Raw genomic sequence first — 20753 nt, forward strand, 5'->3', positions numbered from 1 at the left:
AAGTCATATATTGCATTTTTGGGGCTTAATATTCACAGACACTAGTCGATGTCATGTTTTGATTCAAGTGTACTGACCTACTTTTGATTTAGTCATCCAAAATGTGGCATATTCGTCCGCGTTAGGCATTTCGTTTTTATGACTGGATTCTACGAACCAGACCGTATTTCCGCATCCCGGAAATGATTAGGGCGGTATGTCTCAGAATAGTCAGTGCAATTGGGAAAGAAATGAGTTAAATCTGTATGTGGATGTGTGTAAATATTCAAATGTAATCCCCTTTGTAATCGTTAAAAATTTCATAAGTAACTGTAATTTAATTACTCATTTTTTCTTAGTAACTGTAACTAATTACAGTTACAATAATTTTGTAATTAAATTACGTAACGCCGTTACATGTAACTAGTTACTCCCCAACACTGCTCAGACTGGCGTCTACGTCTAAAATAAACGGTCGGGAGAAATCTGCGTAGGCAAGCACCGGGGCCTTAACAAACATTGCCTTGAGCTCAAAGCTATTTTGACACTGAGCTGTCCAAGCGTCAGCAAAACTCTGCTCTGCTCGCTTCTTGGGCCTAGCACTTCCACACTCCGCCACCACCCTATGCAGAGGGGCCGCCAACTTGGCAAACCCCTCCACAAAGCGACGGTAATAACTAGCGAATCCCAAGAAGGAGCGGAGCTCGGAAACACTGTTTGGCCTCGGCCACCGAGCCACCGCCTCAACCTTTCTTGGGTCAGTTGAAACGCCGTCCGCTGATATTACGTGACCAAGATAGACTACCTCTGGACGAAAGAATGAACACTTCTCTAACCTTGCTTTAAGGCCCTCACGCTTCAGCCTACTCAGGACGACCTCCAGGCGCTCCAGGTGCTGTGCCACAGAAGATGAAAATATTACGATGTCATCTAGGTACAATAATAGTGACTGGCACTGTTGGTCACCGAACAACCGTTGCATGAGGCGTTGGAATGTACCGGGGGCATTGCACAGCCCAAACGGCATCCGGTTCCACTCAAACAGCCCGAATGGTGTACAAAACGCAGTCTTAGATTTATCCCTTTCACTAACAGGAACCTGATTGTACCCGCTGGCTAAATCCATAGTGGAAAACCAGCGGGCACCTGTTAGAGCATCCAAGGACTCCTCGATTCTCGGAAGGGGGAAAGCATCCTTCCTAGTCTTGGAGTTCAGTTGGCGGTAGTCCACACACATGCGCAGACTACCGTCCTTTTTAACCAAGACTATCGGGGAAGCATACGGACTGCAACTTTCCCTTATAACCCGTGACTCCAACAGTGTATCAATGTGGGCCTTCACTACCTCATACTCTGAGGGTGGTATCCGGCGATAACGCTGCCGAACAGGGATGTCATCCAGCAAAGGGATGTCGTGTGACAGTAAACTGGTACACCCCAAATCTCCCTCATGAGCAGAGAACACACCCTGATACTCCAGTAATAAGGCCCTAACCTGGTCCTGATCTTGCAATGACAAAACAGATAGGTCAATAGACCTAATCTGTTCCTCCATAGTGGAAGCAACCTGAGCACTATGGGAGCCAACAGCAGCAATGACAGAGCTAACCTCAGTAACCCCCTTGGGCAAACTCACCACATAAACCCTTGTGAGAGAGCCCAAGAGGGTTCGAGGATATAACACTACGTCCGTAGTCCCCACATTTACAACTGGTACGGAGACAGTTCCGCGACTCACCCGCACCAACGATGTTGATGCTAACAATCCAGCTGGTAGGCCCGACTCTGCAGGCTCAAATAACACAGTCTCCTTCGTGAATTTCTCAGAACAAGTTGCCAGTACTAGTTTTAACGTACCACCTGGAATACGCCATGCTCGACGGCCTTGCATTCTGACCTGACCTACCCGATCGACATCCAAACGGGCACCCACCTCATGACAGTGTTGAAATGCCTGTGTTACAAAATTGGGGGCCTGCAGTAAGGATGGTAATTCAAATAGAGCAGGACCATGTTGCCCAAAAAGCTCCTGGTAACAACGACTGAGAATATTCATTCCCACAATACCTGGTACTTTAGAACACAAGCCGCCAGGGGGATCCCTGACCACAAGCACCCCACAATTTGACACTAACCTGCCACAGAGTTCTACATCCAATTCTACGTACCCAATATAAGGGATGTCCAAACCGTTGGCCGCCCGCAACTGCAACCATTGGCACGAACGAAGGCGATCTTGACCCCATGGCTCGAAATGTTGTACGAAGCAACTCTCAGTAATGGTGGACACCATAGAGCCAGTGTCTAACAGACAAGGCACCTGAACCCCCCCAATAAGAACAACCAAATGCGGGCATGACGACATCAAATGAGGCACCGGACTGTTATTCTGACAAACGTCTAAGCCATTCTTTTCCCCAACCGAGCTGAGGCTCTGCAGCCCGGTGGGAATTAGTTTTCCGACGGCCGCTGAAGATGAGGCTGCCCACTCCCCCCTGCACGAGGAGCCGTAAAGGGAGACTTAGAACGAGAAGGGATACGTTCCCCATCACACTCCCTAGCAAAATGACCCGGCTGCTGACATCTTCTACAGATTACCGGATTAGTATTAGAAAATTTATTCCGTGGATACGAGGAATAACCCACCGGGTGAGGAGATTGACTCCGAGCAGCAGGGGCAGGGCCCTGTAATAATGCCAAACCCTTAGTGAGCTGATCCAGCTGTACCTGTTGGGATTTTAACATTTCCCTCAACTCACTTAATTCAGAGTTTGGCATCAAACTGGTAGTAGTCGACGATGATCCCCCTTGTACCCCATATTGAATCAAAGGGACTAGTGGAACGGACTGACTTCGCCCACGTGCACCACCCGGCATCCCCTCCCGCTCCCATCTTATTGCTTCTCTACGAACCTCCAGCAAACTAGAAGTAGGTTGGCGGCGTACTAGCTGTTTAAGTTCACGACGCAGAGAACTATCCACTACATGTTCCACAAATTGGTCGCGTAACAGATTCTCAGAATTTGACATTACGTATGGGGACTGTTGCTTAACGCCCTCAAGGAGGCTCATTAGAGCGAGGGAAAACTCCAACAAAGTCTCCCCTTCCCGCTGCTTTCGTGAGAAAAAGGCCTCCTGTAATGCCACATATGATTGAGAGCAACCAAATACCTCTCGCAATGCGGAGAGAATTTTGTCTGGGTCCCCTTTTTCAACCGCGGAACGGTGCCGGATCTCCTCCCGTGCCTCCCCCTCCAAATGGTCAAACAAAAAAAATGCCCTATCAGTCACAGAGAGGTGACGCAACTGCATGCACGCTTGTACTTCCTCAATCCACTCCTCAATGCTGATGCCCGTATGGCCATTAAACTTTGGGCACCTTCGATCTCGAGGCACAAAAACAAATCTTTCCGGCTGGGTGGCACCCGTACCCAAGGGTACGGGTGCCCCCACAGGCATTACTGGAGCACTAAATGCTGCACTGGGACCCGGAAATTCAACAGTACGTTCTTGATGGAGCTTTTCATTATCAGTTTTTAGCTGCGCCACCAACTCTCTTAACTGTTGCAACTCTTCCTCCATAATAATGCACTCACCAATCGTAGAGGGAAGCCAACTGACAGGGGAGGTCCAGTTCACACCAACTACGCCGCTGTTTTGCCTCAAAAACAAACAAACAAAAAAAAAAAAAACACAAGATACAAACACACAAGTATGCAAAAGTATATATATTTCTTTTTTTTTTTTTTTAAATATACATAGTCACGTCCTCACCCAACACACCCAAAAAAAAAAAGTAACCCTGCCGACTACGCCAATTTGTAACGTGGCGGTACAAAAGCAAAGGAGGTCGTAAGGGTGTTTTCCCACACTCTTAACACAAAATATGCATATGTATGACAATGTATGGTCGACTACGCCACCCCAGACCACTGGGGAAATAACAGCCCTAAGGGCACACAGGTTCGTCTTGAATGAGTGGGTGAGGAGACATGAATAATATAGAAAAGTTTATTATGTTTGTCAATATTGACCAATAAATAGCTAAAAACTTCCAAGTGAAAACTCTACATTGGCCATATAATAAACAGGAAGGCACACCATCAATCTGCATCTACACACACACACACAATAAATCAATTCCCATTAAAGAAAACCAAATGGCCAACAGGAGCGGTAGCTGGGGGTCCGGGTCGGCTGCCAAATTGTAGAACGAACCCCCCCCCCACAATAGTCCACTACAAATACCCAAATGCACACGTGAAAGTTAGATGGCAGCAGGCACACAGCACTATAACGTGAACACACCACACAAATGGCAGCCTCGCCTTCACCCCCCAGAGACCCAGCTCCTATAACAGAAAAAAAAAAAGAAGAAAACACAAACTGATAACTACAATCTGACAGAAACTCAAAGAAATAAATAAAACTAAAATAACAAACGTTTATAAAGTACAATACCCCCAAATAAGTAAAACAAAAAAAACAATGTCACAAAATAAATCAAATAATTCAAGAAATTAAACCACTTAGCACAAACAAAATAGCACAATGTAACAAAAACAGGTTAACAGTTTGAAATAAACCAAGTTCACTCCGGTTTACAGTGCTCAGAGATGAGGCACGGACTGAACGTAAACCAAGGAAAACCAAATAATCAAACAACCACACGGTAGACACGAGATGCTGATTCCAAGTTAGACCAAGGGAATTCCATATGCGGCGGCCCGGGGAGACGTTCAGCCTGCCCTCGAAACCATGCACTACACCCCGATAGCAACGTGAATCAACCGCTGGGTTGCTATCGTGATAAAGGTCGAGGCAAAACAGCGACGCAGTCGCGATCACGGTTCAGTGTTGATGCTCACTTCCCACTAATTAGCCCAAAAAGACTCAGTTATGCAGGAGAGCCCTGCAGAGCATAAGGAAACTATATTAGAACAGGAAAAGAAAACATTACAAATACGCAAACTATAATCCTACATACCACGGGATGATCCTGCACGCAAACCGCTTCGTAGTTGCACACCATATTCAATATAACGGCTCAGTCAGACCATATGAGTGACGTGCTATCAATGCCACTGAGGACAAAACCAATCATAAATAGCCGAGTCGCAGTCAATTACTTGTTATAAACAAAACTATACATACCGGTGAAGAGTGGGCAGCCAGCACAAAGCAGCGGGAAGGAAAAAAAAAGAGCAGCTTACAATCCAAGCCTGACAACAAGAAAAATTCTCATCAACCACCTGCACAGAACGAGACGCACGAGTTCACCCCAAACAACTCACATACCTGTGGCGACCATGGATGACGTCACGAGGGAAATACAAGGACGCATGCCAAGTGGCCATAACATGTCCTTTATATATCTCAAACCAAATAAGGAGGAGGGGTTACTAAACTAAGCACAGGTGGATGACATTCCCTACAGTGGATTCAACCACCCTGCTACAATTACAACAGATAATAATGATGTCTTTTATATAGTATTTTGAGTGATGACTGATGAGCAACGTGCTGCTGCTTGATTAAATGAATAAATAAAAAACAAAGACAAAAAAAGCATCTTTACAGATGAAACTGACCTGAAACCGTGAACAGTAGTTCAGCTTCTCGGCTCCAGCTGTACGCTTCCACAGTGCACTCTTTTCTCTCTCTCGCATTGATTACTCTGAGTCTGATCCAAACCGTTTGGCGGAAGCGCGGAGAGCGCGCGAGTCACGAGATTTAATTATCAAATGGCGGATTCGCAAATGATCGCTTTATTACATTCGGCAGGCAATTATACAATAATGATATTAAAATAGCGGGCCAAATCGGCTGCCAGGCCACTGGGAATCGTCCCGGTTCTCCCGGTGTCCAGTCCGCGCCTGATTTCCACAGACACACAGAACGTGCAGGAGTCATATGTTGCATTTTTGGGGCTTAATATTCACAGACACTAGTCCATGTCATGTTTTGATTAAAGTGTACTGACCTACTTTTAATTTAGTCATCCAAAATGTGGTATATTCCGTCCGCGTTAGGCATTCCGTTTTTATGACTGGGTTTATGACTGTGTTTCCGCATCCCGGAAATTATTAGGGCGGTATGTCTCAGAATAGTCAGTGCAATTTGGGAAATAAATCAGTTAAATCTGTATGTGGATGTGTGTAAATATTCAAATGTAATCCCCTTTGTAATCGTTAAAAATTTCATAAGTAACTGTAATTTAATTACTAATTTTTTCTTAGTAACTGTAACTAATTACAGTTACATTAATTTTGTAATTAGATTACGTAACGCCGTTACATGTAACTAGTTACTCCCCAACACTGCGCCTTTCCGATGGACAGATTGCACACGATATTCAGAGTCGGTCTCGTCAGGGACATTCCCCAAAGCGCTTCGACGCAACGTCTCGTTCCTTCAAGGAACTAGGGTTACATACGTAACCTTGAGGCGTTTGTTTGTATTTCGAACAGCATGGAATAGTGGGCGAGAGAAAGAAAATATATTAATTTAAATGTACAGTATAGTGCCTTGGTTTTGTGTACAGTTTCTATACCAAACACACTGGTCTGCATTTCAGAGACTTTCTTTGTGATAAACAAAATAGTGAATAAAGAAAGCATATTAAAAGTCTATCTTTTTTTGTCTAATTTTATGTTTAACTTTTTACTGATTCTTGGGACAAAAGAAGCTGCAGAAACTGAAAATATATTGGTCAACAAAGATATTTAAAACAATACTGTCATGTCAGATATTCATTATACTGGAAATTAGAAATATATTCTATTAAGAAAGAATTGAGAGCATATGATTGTTTCAAACTGATTGAGAGACAAAAATATATATTCTATTTAATCATACACAGTAGCTATTTTGTATTTCTTGCATTATGTCTTCAGCTGGCTCCTGGTGTCTTTACACAGACTGTTTAACTTGGTTCAGAGGTGATAGAAATGCATTTACACACCAATTACTAGTATACTTTGATACTAGGGTCTGAGCTGGGTCAGAGCAGGCATAAGTTAGGTTTTTATGCAGGATTGCGAGTTTACTATGAATTTTGAGAAGACCGTCTTAAAGACCACTTTGCTGTTTGTGAAAAATGCTGTTTGTTTGTTTGTGTGTCTGAGTGAACGCTTTCAGTTTCGGTATAGACTACAGTTCGTGACAGAAGCCCAGAATGATGATGTCAAGGCGGGTCACACTTTAAATGAAAAGTAAAAGTATTTTCCTCCTGGGCATCATCATTTAAGGACAAATGCTCAGGGACTACACAGCGAAGCTACATCTGTTAAGGTAAGACTTTCTTGACTTTACAACTATTAATAATACAAATAATTTCCCAGTAGCCTAATATATATTTTATTAAACATGTCCATCGACAAAGAGACGCGAAAAAGTTCTTCATAACGTTTAACAGTGCACAAAAAACGAATTATAACATTTAGCCTTTATTTTACAATTTGCTCAACACAGATAAAAAGCGAAACTAAACTAAAAAGCACCAAGATAAAAAAAAAAAAAAAACATTCAACCAGCTCGTATTTTCAATTCATGTTTCAAGTAACGTTTGTTGTCAACATAACTATAAAATCATTTTACATAATCCAGCGTTCTTGTACTGTATGTATTCCTTGATTTGACTAGTTCTTCACTCGTAAATATAACCTACTATTGTAAAATCATAACAGGATCGCAGTCAGTCTTTCAGACTCTATGTGCCATTGTTTACTGTATAACAATGCTAGCTGCTGCTATATTTAGTACGCTTTTACGTGACAGCTCTGGTAACTATGGTTACCATTCTATTTTTTTTGTCAAGGAGGTAAGTATGAACAAATGATTGTGATTGTTTCCGAACTCATTGCTATAAAAAGAACTCATTTGGTAGTAAATGGCATTTCCAAGCTAATTTATGCTACCCAGGGGCGTAGATTACGCGGGGGACGTGTCCCCCTCCCACTTTTAATATCACGGAAATTCGTCCCCCGCACCTTTTCGGTCAAGTGTGTTCGCAAAGAGGTTTTCAAGAGCTGGTGTGAATAAATATAGATGCAAACTCAAAGAGACAGGATAGTCTGCGCATGACATGATATTTTATTCGAACCCAGAAGGCGAAATGAACATCATGGAGCGCTAAACTCTCCTGCAGTGTGTGTGTGTGTGTGTGTGCGCGCGCGCGTGTGTTTCATTCATACTCGAAGCCGGAGGGCGCTATCTCGCGCAGAAATTCATACCAGGAAACTCCTATGGACAAAAGCGTCCAGCTATCACTTCACTTTATGAAAACAGTTGTTTTCACAGAAAAACAGACACTTTTGGAAACATTAAACATACGATTGCGACAATATGTTTTTTCAAGTCATCTCCAGCAGGTGATAAATAAAGTATATGAACAATGAAGTGCTATTACAGTATAGAAACTATTCTGCCTTATTATGTGATTAAAAAAGTGTTTGTAGTATATAAACAAATCATTAATATTTTTCATTGTCCAGCAGTTATAGATTTCTAAGCCAATTCAAAGCTTGAAATTATAAAAATATTAATTAATAAATTATAAATTGCCTATACACTAGGCCACCAGTCAGAAGTCTTTGAACAGTAAGCTTGTTAATGTTTTTTAAAGAAGTCTCTTCTGTTCACCAAGACTGCATTTATTTGATCCAAAGTACAGCAAAACAATACAATTTTGAAATATTTTTACTAGCCTATTTAAAATAACTGATTTCTATTTGATTATATTTCAAAATGTAATTTATTGAGATTTCAAAAAAAAAAAATTATGATATTGTTGAAAAAGGTGGAGTAGATTTTTTTCAGGTTTCTTTGATGAATAGAAAGTTCAGAAGAACAGCATTTATATGAAATATAAATCTTTTGTAAAATGACGTCTTTTGATCGATTTAAAGAATCCTTGGTAAATAAAAGTATTAATTCCCATAAAAGATGGCTACGCCCCTGATGCTACCGATAAATACTGCTAAATTATAGAACGCAAAACATAAAATAATTCTTGCCTTTCCCATAATTGACACTTACATGACATCTTGCCAATTTTCTTCAGGTTGAGCTGGTCATTTCAGATTGCAGGAGTGCACAGATACTGAAGACCGCAGATGGATGTCTCTAATAATGGTAACTTACAGTAACACATGAAACAGGCCAGTCAGATGTGTTGGTTTTAATAAAGACTCTTGAGCAGTGAACAAAAAAGTGCGTTACTGCGAGCCCTTTAGTAAAAGAACCAGAATACAAAAACATGTGCTTAGGGCTCCACCTAGTGGTAGTCTTAAAGAACTTAAAAGAAGACTTCACATGAGAGCTTAACTTAACTTAAACATCTTAAGCTAAAACATAATTATTCTGTTAATAGTGCATTATTATTATTATTTTTTTAAGAAGATAAGGGCTGATTTGCAGGTAAAATATGGCTAAAAATTACCTTAGCCATCTGTCTTTTCTTTCCTTTTCCACAGAAGACAAAAGAGGAACTGTGGAGCCTCATGATGCTGTTTCTAAAATCAGTATCACTGCCCAGAATGGAAGCATTATTTCGGCACCTGTGATACAGAACTCAACAGTCACTGGAAATATTAACATTGCTCATAATTACTTCACAGGTGTGTGTGTGTGTGTGTGTGTAAGCATCTCTCTCTGTTGGGGGACGTAGCACAGCAAAACACAACTCTAATACAACTCATATATTTTTATACTTTTTAAAATATTTAGTTTTAACTTAAAGTTTATTGTTTCTGTTTTAGGACCTGAATCTGAAGTCACAGGTTTGTAAAAATCTACTTGAATTTACACTAGCATATGAAATTATTTGAGATTATGTGAAGTAGATAAAATTCACATTAGTACATCTGATAATGGTTTTGCAATGTTACTCCCATCGTTGTTAATTCCACATAAATCTGAAACAGAAACATTGAATTTGCAATAAAAAGAAAGTACAAAATGTTACTAGAAATAAACATGAAAAGAAATGGAACGTTACACTTTTTGTGATTTAGATTATTTTAGAACTCAAGTGTTGTTTTTCATACTGTAGGGCCTGGAAATCAAATCATAAATGTGTATATATATTTGTTTATACTGCTGGGTGAAATAACTGTGATCTAAAATTTGTAATAAGACAGCTGTGTAAAATTTTTTTAACAGATACAAGCACATTGATTACAGAATACAAGAAGTCTGTGCTGTCCGACTATGTCTACATTACAGAATACACCTCCCATGCCAGTGAACATGTGCTGCTTAATGACCGCTACACTGACCCGCTGATTATTCAGAAACACAGAGGAAAGAAAGAGCGAGAGAATGAGATGTGCTCCAGAGGGGAAAGATTCTTCAGCACCAGAGAAACAAACCAAAGAAACCAAAACATCAGACTTGATCAGCTTTTCAGCCCAGTGAATGGCTCCAAAATAGTGACTAGAAAAGCTGTAATTCTCCAAGGTGATTCTGGAAGTGGGAAATCAATCACTGCACAAAAGATCATTCTGGATTGGGCCTCTGGAGAGCTCTACGCTGGACTCTTTGATGTAGTGTTTCATCTGAGATGCAAAGAGCTCAACGGGCTCTCTGGTGAGGTGAGCCTGCTGGATCTTCTGGACTGTAGTTTAGCTCCAAAAGAGATTGCTCAAATCTTAAAAGACATACCACAGAGGATCTTGTTCATCATTGATGGTTTTGATGAACTCATGCTTTCAGGAAACAAAGAGTTACTGCCTCCAAAACCAGATATCAAATCCCATTCACAGGCCATTGTTTGCTCTCTTCTGAAAGGACGTATGATGAGAGAGTCCTTCCTGTTGGTTACTACGAGATCCACCTCTGTAGACAAACTGGAGATTGTTCTGAAAAAGCCACAGTGCTTTGTGGAAATCATGGGATTTTCAGAAAAAGGAGTGAGTGAATACTTCCGAAAGTTCTTTGAGGATGAAGAGTTTTCAAGTCAAGTGTATGAGCAGGTGAAGATACACGAGATGCTCTACACCGCTTGCTTCGTCCCTGTCATCTGCTGGATCGTCTGCACAATATTCAAGAGAAAAGGGAAGGATGGTGTTGCAACTAGCGAGTTGACGACAACCACGTCCATATTTGTTGATTTTGTGCTTACACTCTTGAAACATCACAGCAGTTTGAATCCGCATGACGAGCTCAACCTCCTCAAGAACCTGGGTCAGCTTGCAGAGAGTGGAACGCCAAAACGCCAAGTCCTTTTTTCCAGAAACAATCTTCCAAAGGCAATCTCAGATTTACCAAACATTCCCTTCCTGTGCAAATTTCACCAGCAAGAGAGAATTTATATAAAGGAGATGTTTGGGTTCTTGCACCTCAGCTTTCAGGAGTTCTTCACCGCTCTCTTCTACATGTTAACAGACAAGGCAGAGGTGAAAATAAAAGTCAGGGAGCTACTGGAATTAGCAGGCAATGGGAGGCACAATAAGCAACTCTTACCTGTAATCCGGTTCCTTTTTGGTCTCTCGAACAAGAAAGTGAGCCGTTTAATCCCAGGAGAACATACAAAGTCGACATCTACCGTTATTCGCACAGAGCTGGAGATATGGATCAGCAAAGTTATAGAGAAGAACATCATGGATACATATTACATGAGTGATTTCATTCTTCATTGTCTGTATGAGCTGCATGATAGGAACATACTGAAGAACGTCATGAAGCTGTGGGAACGCTCAGGCATTAACATCCACTGGTCTTTGAAGGGGGTCGACTCTCATGTCGTGATGTACTGTCTCCAGTATTCTTCACGCATTATAACTATGGAAGTCAAAAGCAATGCGAAAGATCTAAAGATGCTTCACCCTGTGCTTTGTAGGTGTACAAATTTATGGTAAGTGTGCTTCAATTACATGCTCTTACAAGCAGGGCTCTGGTGATACCATTCAAATCCAATGGGATTTATTTAGTGTTTCAAAGAGCGCTATCACAGTAGTGTCAAAAAAATGTTGTTACCATTATATCATCTTATATGCCATGTATACTCATTATTGTTCTCTTTATTATAGTATAAGAGGTTTTGTTTGCAACATGAAAACTGATTTTGTCATTTATTTATTTGTAGGTTGGATTTTGATTCAATATCTGACGCTGATGTTAACCTCCTGACATCAGCCCTGGGGAGAAGAAAGAACGTGGGCTATTTGACGTAATGTTCTCTTGATTTCTATGCATTTTCTATGCTTTATATACAGTATGTAAATGCAACAATGCCAAAGTTCTCTAAAAATTAGTTTAGACACTAAATGACCTTATCAAACCATAATCTGGTAACTAATTTAACTGCTGCAGTGTTGTTATAGATATTATGTTCTTTATATTTATGCATCCACCATAAATCCATGTTTTGACAATATGGTGAATCGACCTATGTTCTTGTGCTACATCATGATTAGTGAAGCAGTGTTGTGAATGCATTGCAGTATGGAGGATGGAGCCCTGTCAGATGAAAGTGTGCAGAAGATCCTGAAAACCCTCAGTGGACAAACATCAGTGGGTAACATTCAGCTGGTGATGAGGAACATCAGCAACACCAGTGTCGATTTAACCATGGACTTTCTTGTAAAAGAGATGACGGAAAGAAAGTTCAGGTAAACCAGACACAATGACAAACACAAACAGGCACCTGACAACACATGAACATTCAACATTTAAATGCATGTTAATATAGGCAAATTTGTACATGAATATTGGGAACATACTGTATGCGTATGTTTACATAAAGGAAAGCTTTATTTATGTAGCACCTTTTAAAAAAGAGTTTACAGAGTGCTTTACAGAAGAGATATGAATGTTGCATTCACAGAAAAAAAAACATACACATTATATTAAAGAGATAAAACAAAATCCAACAACGTAAATCATTGTCAGAAGGGGGGAGAATGTCACGCACATGCTATGCTATTAAACATGATTCGAAGTTCTTGAACTGATCACTGGTTTTTAGTGATAGAGAGTCGAGATCTGGAGCAATAGATGTTCTCTGGGTGTCATTACTGATGACAAATACCTTTATCTCACTTTGAAAATGTATTTTAAATGCTGTAATTGATCACATTAAACAACCTTTGGCATGTTTTTGTATAAATATTCCATATAGCCTCTCAATTAATGTGAGGTGATTAAACTACATGCGTTGTAATTATTAAAGTGTATATTAATGCTTTAACAGTCTTAGATGGACAGGCATGCATACATACATACATACATACAATCTTTTTCTGTATGTAGGTTTTTTAGATTAAACTTGGTTTCGTTTGATTTCTCAGTGTATGTATTGCCAGTCAAGCAGAAAACATGGACAAGAGTCTTTGCTCAGAGTTCACTATTGCAAGAAAAAACGATTCCTTCAAGTAAGTGAACTCTTATTTCATATTCATTCATGAGTTCATTCTCAGTTAATACTTCTTGAATTTATTCACAAAAAAATGCAACATTGTGTAACTTAAGCTCTTGAAGATACATTTGTTCATATAAAATAATTAATAACTGCTTTTCCTCATTTCAGGTTCACTGTTGGGCACTCAAACGGGCATCAGGGTGAAATCTCAGGAGAACCTGGTCTTTGTTTTTATCAGGGTTTTTCAAAAATATCCTTTGGTCTTTGTCCTTTCTCTGCAATACCCATGACTGACTTACTCAAGACATCTCAAAACCTCAGGAGCTTCTCAGACATGTAGGTCAATTCTGCTAATTTCCCCATATTGTTTTATTATTATTATTTGCTAACATTTGTGCATTTGTTCCCAGGAAAAACACTGAGTTTGATGTGAATGTGGATGCACTGCTGTCTTTCCTAAGTCATGTTCCTGGTTTAACTGAGGTGGACATACAAGCTGAATACCTTACAGATATTTGGACTTCTAAGATTCTGTCCTACCTTCAAGTCAATCCAAAGATTTCTCACGTAAAGTAAGAGAAAACAATGTTTGCATATTAAGATTTAATCTCTCAATAAATTACACTTATGCATTTGGCAGATGCTTTTATCCAAAGAGACTTAGAGTGCATTCAGCTATACATTTGTGTGTATGTGTGTTCCCTGGGAACTGAACCCACAACATTTTGCGCTGCTTAAGCAATGCTCTACCACTGAGCCACAGGAACTTAAATGTACAGCTGATTTACATTTTAATTTCTTTGGCTGTAAATTTACTATTTAAATTAAGTTCACTAATTCAGACTAATTTGTTTTGTAACACATTTTTGACCTTTTAGGTTTCATTTGAGCAATCTCATGATTAGTGATGAGGAAAGGGTTTGTTCAACATTTTCGGTCTCTAGAAAGCCATTTGAAGAGTAAGTCATTGTGTCTTTTTTCTTTGACTTAATTTGACGGTGGTTGTGTTAACTTACTGTTGGTAAAATCTATTGCAGGTTCAAGATGCACGACAGTGAAGAGAAAAATCCATCATTGATTCTTGCAATGGACAGATGGGCTTATGATATAGCGTTAGAACTCATGCATAAAATATCCTATGTTCTTTTACTTATTTATTTTAAATTCAAGACAAAGAAATGTAAATTCATAACCATTTTAAATCCTAATGTGTGTAGATTTACTGTATGAATATGAATGTTTCCAGATCTGGTAGCAGTGGAGAGTTGGTACATCCACATCGACTGGACAAACCGGCACTGGTGAAGCTCATTCTCAGTTTCCCTCCTCTTAAAGGATCGAGTGCCAGTTGGGAGGTTCTTTTCAAAAGGCTTTACCAACTCATTCAGTTGACAGAACAGTGAGTTTGATGAATTAAACTGACTTCAGTTATAGTATTGTTTCAAAGTTAAAACTTGAAAATTCTGAATTTCCTTTATAACATTAAGTCATAATTTCCAATATGAGCATCGATATTAGTTTACTTCAAACAGGGTGATGAATACAAGAATGCATGATTTGGTCCAGTGGCCAGGGGAGAATCGAATAATTCTTCTAATACAAGGATTCTTTTCGCTAGATGCCCAGAGTTGGATGAGCATATGGATTCTCTGCTGCTATTCCTTCACTCTGTTCCTGGTCTGAAGGAAGTAAAAGTTTGGCTAAACAACCTGATTGAGAGCTGGGCGGCTGGTCTGTTCACCCTCTTCCTGTCTTGTTCTAGCTTACTTCACTTGCAGTAAGAATAACCTGATGTGTACAAAATGTTCAAAGATGTACAATGATGCAAATACAATTTTATATTAATATGGTGGACATTCAGTACCATGGTATATATCATGGTATCATGTTACCATCTGATGCCATGGTACTGCCGCAATGCATTTGTATGGAAATTGATGTATATGCTTTCTGTACTAAAAACTAAATTCTCTTTTGGTAGATTGAATACCAGTATGTCTATTGTTAGTGATGTGGAGAGTCTGGGTATAATGAGAGATGATGGAGTGAGGTAAGATAGTACCGCCGGTCCCCATACACAGTTTGCATAGGGCACATAAACGTATATAATAAAAAAAAAGCATTTTATGATGAACACAGTTTGCACCATCGCGGGGATGCGCCCGCTCCCGATCTCGCTATCACCTCCTGTTTGCGGCTTAATACAAATTATCAGCATAATTAATAGACAACTAGGCTATATCTGGGAAAAGACATCAGCGCTGTCCGGTGTTCTGTCGATTTGTACTACCCTGTCAGATTTTGCTATTTCACAGGTAAAGCACTGCGGTCACGCTATCTGCGCTTCAAGGTTATTGCGCGTCTACTCGGCGGTGCGTGGTAGATTACGGTGCGAGCTGTACAAGACGCTACAGTCTTCTTATTTAGTAAATCCTCATTCGGTTGTCATTTATTTATATTCGTTTTCATATTTATATTCACGGCCTTCTATTTATGTTTTCACCATTTATTTTACTATAATTATGCTTTTTTATTTACGTATTTTTGGGTTCAAATTATACTTTTTCCTTTTTTATGAGGAGTGCTGCTAAATTAATGCATAATTTTGATAATGTTTTGTACAACTGTCTTTCTACTTACAGTTAACATTATTCTATATAAATTGGATCCATGGATTTTTTATTTTTTTAAATCACATTTTAAGTGTTATAAGTACATTTTATCATTCAGTCTGTACCTGCTACTGTACGGTGTATCCTGTTTATGCAGAGAAAATCAACATAAAGTGAGGGGGAAAAAATATTAAAAACGATTAAAACAAACAGTTTTCATGTCATTTCACTGTTATATTATTAAATAATTGCATGCCAAAATAAAGAAAATCTTACAAAATTATTGTCTGAAATCTCCACTAATTTCTTGTTCTACATGTCCATACTTACCACTGTAGTGATTTTCATATTATTTTTCTATCATTCTTTAATAATTGCATGCCGAAATCATGAAAAATAGTACAATTTTCACTCTATAGTCAAATTTTGAAAATTAATAAAAAATTGTTTTCTGTAAACTCCACCAAACTCTTGTTCTACATCTCCCAAGGCACCGCTGTGGTGATTGTCATCTTAATTTAGTGTAAAATAGTTTAATAATTGCTTACCAAATAATTACCAATGCTGTCTTCTTCCTTACTGTAAATACATTAAAAATTCCATAAAAAGTTCAAATCAAATTGTTTTCTGCAACTCCACCAGACTCTTGTTCTACATCTCCCCAGGTATCACTGTGGTGATTGTCATCTTACTTTACTGAATAATTTTTTAATAATTGCGTACCAACATCCTGACCGATGCTATTGACCTCACTATATCCCCATAGAGACAAACCTGTAGACTTTTATTTACTTTTGGCTGGCTTTGGGATAACCATGAGGTGTGGATATTGACTGTGTATTTGACATTACGTTTGGCTTAGTGAATGTTTTGGTAATTCTCATCCTGCCTTGTGTGTGCGGTTTCTCTGTCTTTGACCCACAACATGAACATTTCATGACTTACAGGTGAATTTTTACTAATATTAATATGTTAATTTGAATAAACATTTATTTAGCCTATTCTGATTTAATATTTTATCTGGTCTTCCAGATACAACTTTCAGTGTTGTACTATAAAAATGTCCATATAACTGTACATTTACATTATCACTAATCTTATGTTATTGTCATTATCCTCATCACGGTCACAAAGGTAGTACTGTTAGTATAGTGGTTGTAGTAGTAATTTGTATATTGTGGCACATATCTTCAGTATTCCATCCAAAATGTTCTATGGCATCATTCTCATTTTCATGATGATGAATAAGTACAGTTACATGGACATTTTATAGTACAACACTGAAAGTTGTATCTGGAAGACCAGATAAAATATTAAACTGGAATAGGCTATAAATGTTTATTCAAATTAACATATAAATATTAGTAAACATTCACACACTCACACATTCATATACGATGCAGGAAGAGAGAAAGTAAGAAAAGAATTAGTATAAGAGAATGAAAATGTGAAATCCCAAGTTTATAGGAATATGTGAAACTGCATAAACATGATCAACCATCAATCACTTAATTAACCCTTGCATTGAGTTCCTCAATGAGGTTAAAAGTATATTAAATGCACCAGTTCAGCTAGAATCTGGAGGTACTTGCATTGCCTGTTTTTTAGGGGTTCCCTTCATTCCCTTCATAATGTTGAAGGCTGTCCTGTTAAAGAGTTGGTTACTTGCTTCAGACTGGCTGGTGCTAGAAACTGATTTACGAACGTCCCGCTGTCTTTGGGCCTTTCTGTGGAATTCAGCTTTTCGTGTTTCAATCATGGCCTTGATCGAATGTTTGATTCGCTGATACCCTACTATCACTAGCTTTCTGACAAGTCTGGAAATTTTGAGAAAATACAATTTCTTAAACTCTTCTTGTACTTTTAATATTTTTAGTAGCGGTTGTACTCTGTTGTTTTGCAGGCTCTCTGTTGGCTGTAATCATCTGAAATATATAGATGACTTCTCTGATATCAACTTGTTTAAACCTCCAGTCCACAAAGTGCTTCCCTGCATAAGCATCACTTTGACAGATGAGTCTGAGAATGCAAATGCTGACTGGAGGAGATTCTTTCAGGCCTACAACCAGCTGAAAGACTTGACTGAGTTGTAAGTCAATAATTCGGTTTCACCGAAGAGAGTGTTTTTATATCTGATTGTTAAATGGTGAGAATGACAGATAAATAGGCAATGTTTTAGTTCAAAATTATTTTAAAAATCTGTGTTTCTGTTTTTTTTTTTTTTTTTTTTTTACAGTTCTTTAGAATATGATGAGAGTGTAAGTGAGCTGATTTCTGTCCTGCAGTCGGTCTCTGGTCTGAAGGAATTGGATCTTTTCTTCAGATTCATGACTGTGGATGGAGCATCCAGAGTCCTGGACCTCATTCAGACAAACACCAGTCTGACTACATTAAAGTGAGAATTCACTTTACTTTTTTTTACACAGTACACATAACTGGGTGTTTGCAGCCTCTCAGTGACTTATATGCACAATTAACCCTTTGTGAATTTAATTTCATGACGGCAAAATCTCATATTATTAGTTTTGTGACAGTCAAGCGGCCTGAGATAAGTAAGGCTAACATCAAGAAGGACTTCAGGAATGAATTCTTCAGGTAAGGCAGTAGTGATACCTGTATTCTAGATGAGCTGTATCCACGAAGACTAACTAAAGCTTTATTAAAGAACACATTTAAATTAGAGCATAGAGAGAGAAAGTAAAAGAGAGAGAGAGAGAGCTGAAGAACTAACTCAATCCCATTACTCATCATCCACCTTCCTTTAGTGATGCTATTAAGCAATACAATTATTAGTGTGTAACAAAATACACCATAATATAACTTTTAATTAATAACAGGTCATTAACAAACATGTCTAATGGATTTTTAGTTTTCGAGTATGAACATACACACATTTACAAAAAAAAATGTAAACACAGGGCTCAGTCTACAGGAGAGATATCAGATGACAGTGATGAAGATTGCATGTCCCCTCCTCTCAGTGACTGCAGCGATGAAATCAAGTGAGAATCATCAACTGTTCAAATCATTACTTTCCCTTACAACAATGAGAAACTTATTAGAGGCGATGTGTTTTTCAGCCAGAGTGATTCTTATGAACTGGACGGCGTGGAGCGTGTTGTCTGCTCAGATCTCAGGATGTGGAGGAGATTATCAGGGCAATGCAGGTAACAAAAACTGTTCAGCAGAATGTTATTTTGTGAGATGAGTCTATTTAGAACAAATAAGATCAGTTAGGAGTGGTCCAGAAGGCAGTAAATTGCTAACAGTAATCAAAAAACAGTTGTGTAGCAAATAGGAACATTTTATTTAACTGTTTTATGAATTTTTGTGTACTGTATTTGTTAGGCCAGCTCAATTTCTGTTTGTATTTCAGGATGTCTTTGAAATGCACCAGCTCCAGTCCCAGGACAAAGTCGCTGTTCTCAGAGATAGAGCTCATCCTGTCTGAAAACTCAGAAAAAACTAGCAGTGACTGGAAAAACTTTTTAAAAGCATATATCCAATGCAAAGGGATCTCTATAATGTAAAATAATCATTCGATATTTTGGTATTTACCATGAAACTGAATGTTAAATAATAATTTTGTTAATCATTTTCCATGCAATAACAGAAGTCCTACATTTGAGGAGAGTGTGGATGCTCTACTGTTGTCCCTGCACTCGGTGTCTGCTCTGAACGAGGTGCGACTGACCACCGACAGACTGACCGAGAACTTGGCTGTGAAGATCTTCTCCATGTGTCACACAGCTCCCAGTCTCCATAACATCTGGTATATATTCATTATATTTTAACATAACATCATCCTCATCATTTTATTCACTTATACTGGAAGATCAACTTAAAGCAGGTAATCATCATATAGCAAAGTACATTTAAGTGTACATGTTTTAAATATCAGCCTGTCAGTTTGCAGGTGGAGTACAGTAATACACACAGTGAGCTCAGTGTGTGTTCCTCTCTCAACATCACCAGAAACACAGACTCCACGTAAGTTTATCCCTGACGGTACTCGTTGTAAAGAAATGACAAAGATTTCTAATATAACTATAGAAAAATTAACTTGGGACTTATCTCGTTGTCTTTTATTTCAAGCTTGACAGTTGACATTCAGTTGGCCAGTGATAGCATGATTGAAACATCTCCATCATTCATTTCATTCATATCACCGTGTTCAGAGATTTCTAAACTGGACGGACAGGAACTCTTTGAAACTCTTGACATCCTTAAAGGTTTAGAAGATGGGTAAGGATTCTGTCAATTCATTATTTACATGAAAATTAATTGTTTGATTCTAGTTAAACACTTTTTCTTTATTTGAAAATATGCACTGTATATATTCATCAAGTTTAATTAATATTCCCATAATCTAGCTGTGAAGAGCATGAAGAGCTTGTGGGCGATTTGATGTCTACTTTGCTCTCCGTTTCTGGTCTGCAGAAGGTCAGACTCAAGATCAGCAGTCTAACGGAGAACTGGATGAAGAAGTGTCTGTTCTTAACTGAAGTCTGTCCCAGTCTTCAGGAGATCAGGTTTGTCCTTGAATGCACTTTTTTTTTGTTATTTAGAATTTCATTAAAAATGGAAAAAATGGTATTGAAATGTTCATGTTTCAGATTTGACTGCATAGAAAGTGGTGGCTTGTTGTTGGAGGAGGTAGAGAGGATTCTGCAGAGCTCTCAGATGGATACAGATTGCAGGATAATTATCACAGGGTCTGTCCTATAATACTACTTAACCATTTATTATTTCGAGTTTTATTATCCCCTATTGCTCCGTTAATGGTTTAATAATTGATG

The 20753-nt window shown here is 38.8% G+C and overlaps 1 protein-coding gene across 4 annotated transcripts in view; it reads left to right on the forward strand.

Moving 5' to 3' along the window:
• The window catches only part of LOC132154526 (NACHT, LRR and PYD domains-containing protein 1 homolog), a 59158-nt gene that overhangs the window by 37192 nt on the left and 1213 nt on the right, over nucleotides 1–20753 (forward strand). The window contains exons 1-25 of one of the 4 annotated variants that reach the window (XM_059563111.1): nucleotides 9032–9114; nucleotides 9456–9599; nucleotides 9741–9761; nucleotides 10144–11836; nucleotides 12068–12151; nucleotides 12426–12593; nucleotides 13272–13355; nucleotides 13511–13678; nucleotides 13753–13914; nucleotides 14221–14301; nucleotides 14380–14454; nucleotides 14589–14741; nucleotides 14961–15119; nucleotides 15324–15392; nucleotides 17858–18043; nucleotides 18191–18349; nucleotides 18478–18549; nucleotides 18873–18956; nucleotides 19035–19121; nucleotides 19331–19480; nucleotides 19568–19726; nucleotides 19864–19944; nucleotides 20050–20199; nucleotides 20328–20486; nucleotides 20571–20669. In XM_059563111.1, coding sequence (XP_059419094.1) covers nucleotides 9096–9114; nucleotides 9456–9599; nucleotides 9741–9761; nucleotides 10144–11836; nucleotides 12068–12151; nucleotides 12426–12593; nucleotides 13272–13355; nucleotides 13511–13678; nucleotides 13753–13914; nucleotides 14221–14301; nucleotides 14380–14454; nucleotides 14589–14741; nucleotides 14961–15119; nucleotides 15324–15392; nucleotides 17858–18043; nucleotides 18191–18349; nucleotides 18478–18549; nucleotides 18873–18956; nucleotides 19035–19121; nucleotides 19331–19480; nucleotides 19568–19726; nucleotides 19864–19944; nucleotides 20050–20199; nucleotides 20328–20486; nucleotides 20571–20669 — 4466 coding nt within the window. In that variant the 5' untranslated portion in view covers nucleotides 9032–9095. Of the gene's footprint in view, nucleotides 1–9031; nucleotides 9115–9455; nucleotides 9600–9740; nucleotides 9762–10143; nucleotides 11837–12067; nucleotides 12152–12425; nucleotides 12594–13271; nucleotides 13356–13510; nucleotides 13679–13752; nucleotides 13915–14220; nucleotides 14302–14379; nucleotides 14455–14588; nucleotides 14742–14960; nucleotides 15120–15323; nucleotides 15393–17857; nucleotides 18044–18190; nucleotides 18350–18477; nucleotides 18550–18872; nucleotides 18957–19034; nucleotides 19122–19330; nucleotides 19481–19567; nucleotides 19727–19863; nucleotides 19945–20049; nucleotides 20200–20327; nucleotides 20487–20570; nucleotides 20670–20753 lie in introns of those variants that run through there. The other 3 variants (XR_009437167.1, XM_059563110.1, XM_059563112.1) reach the window with 3 other exon arrangements.

Source organism: Carassius carassius, chromosome 12 (genome assembly GCF_963082965.1).
Source record: "Carassius carassius chromosome 12, fCarCar2.1, whole genome shotgun sequence".
NCBI lineage: Eukaryota > Metazoa > Chordata > Actinopteri > Cypriniformes > Cyprinidae > Carassius > Carassius carassius.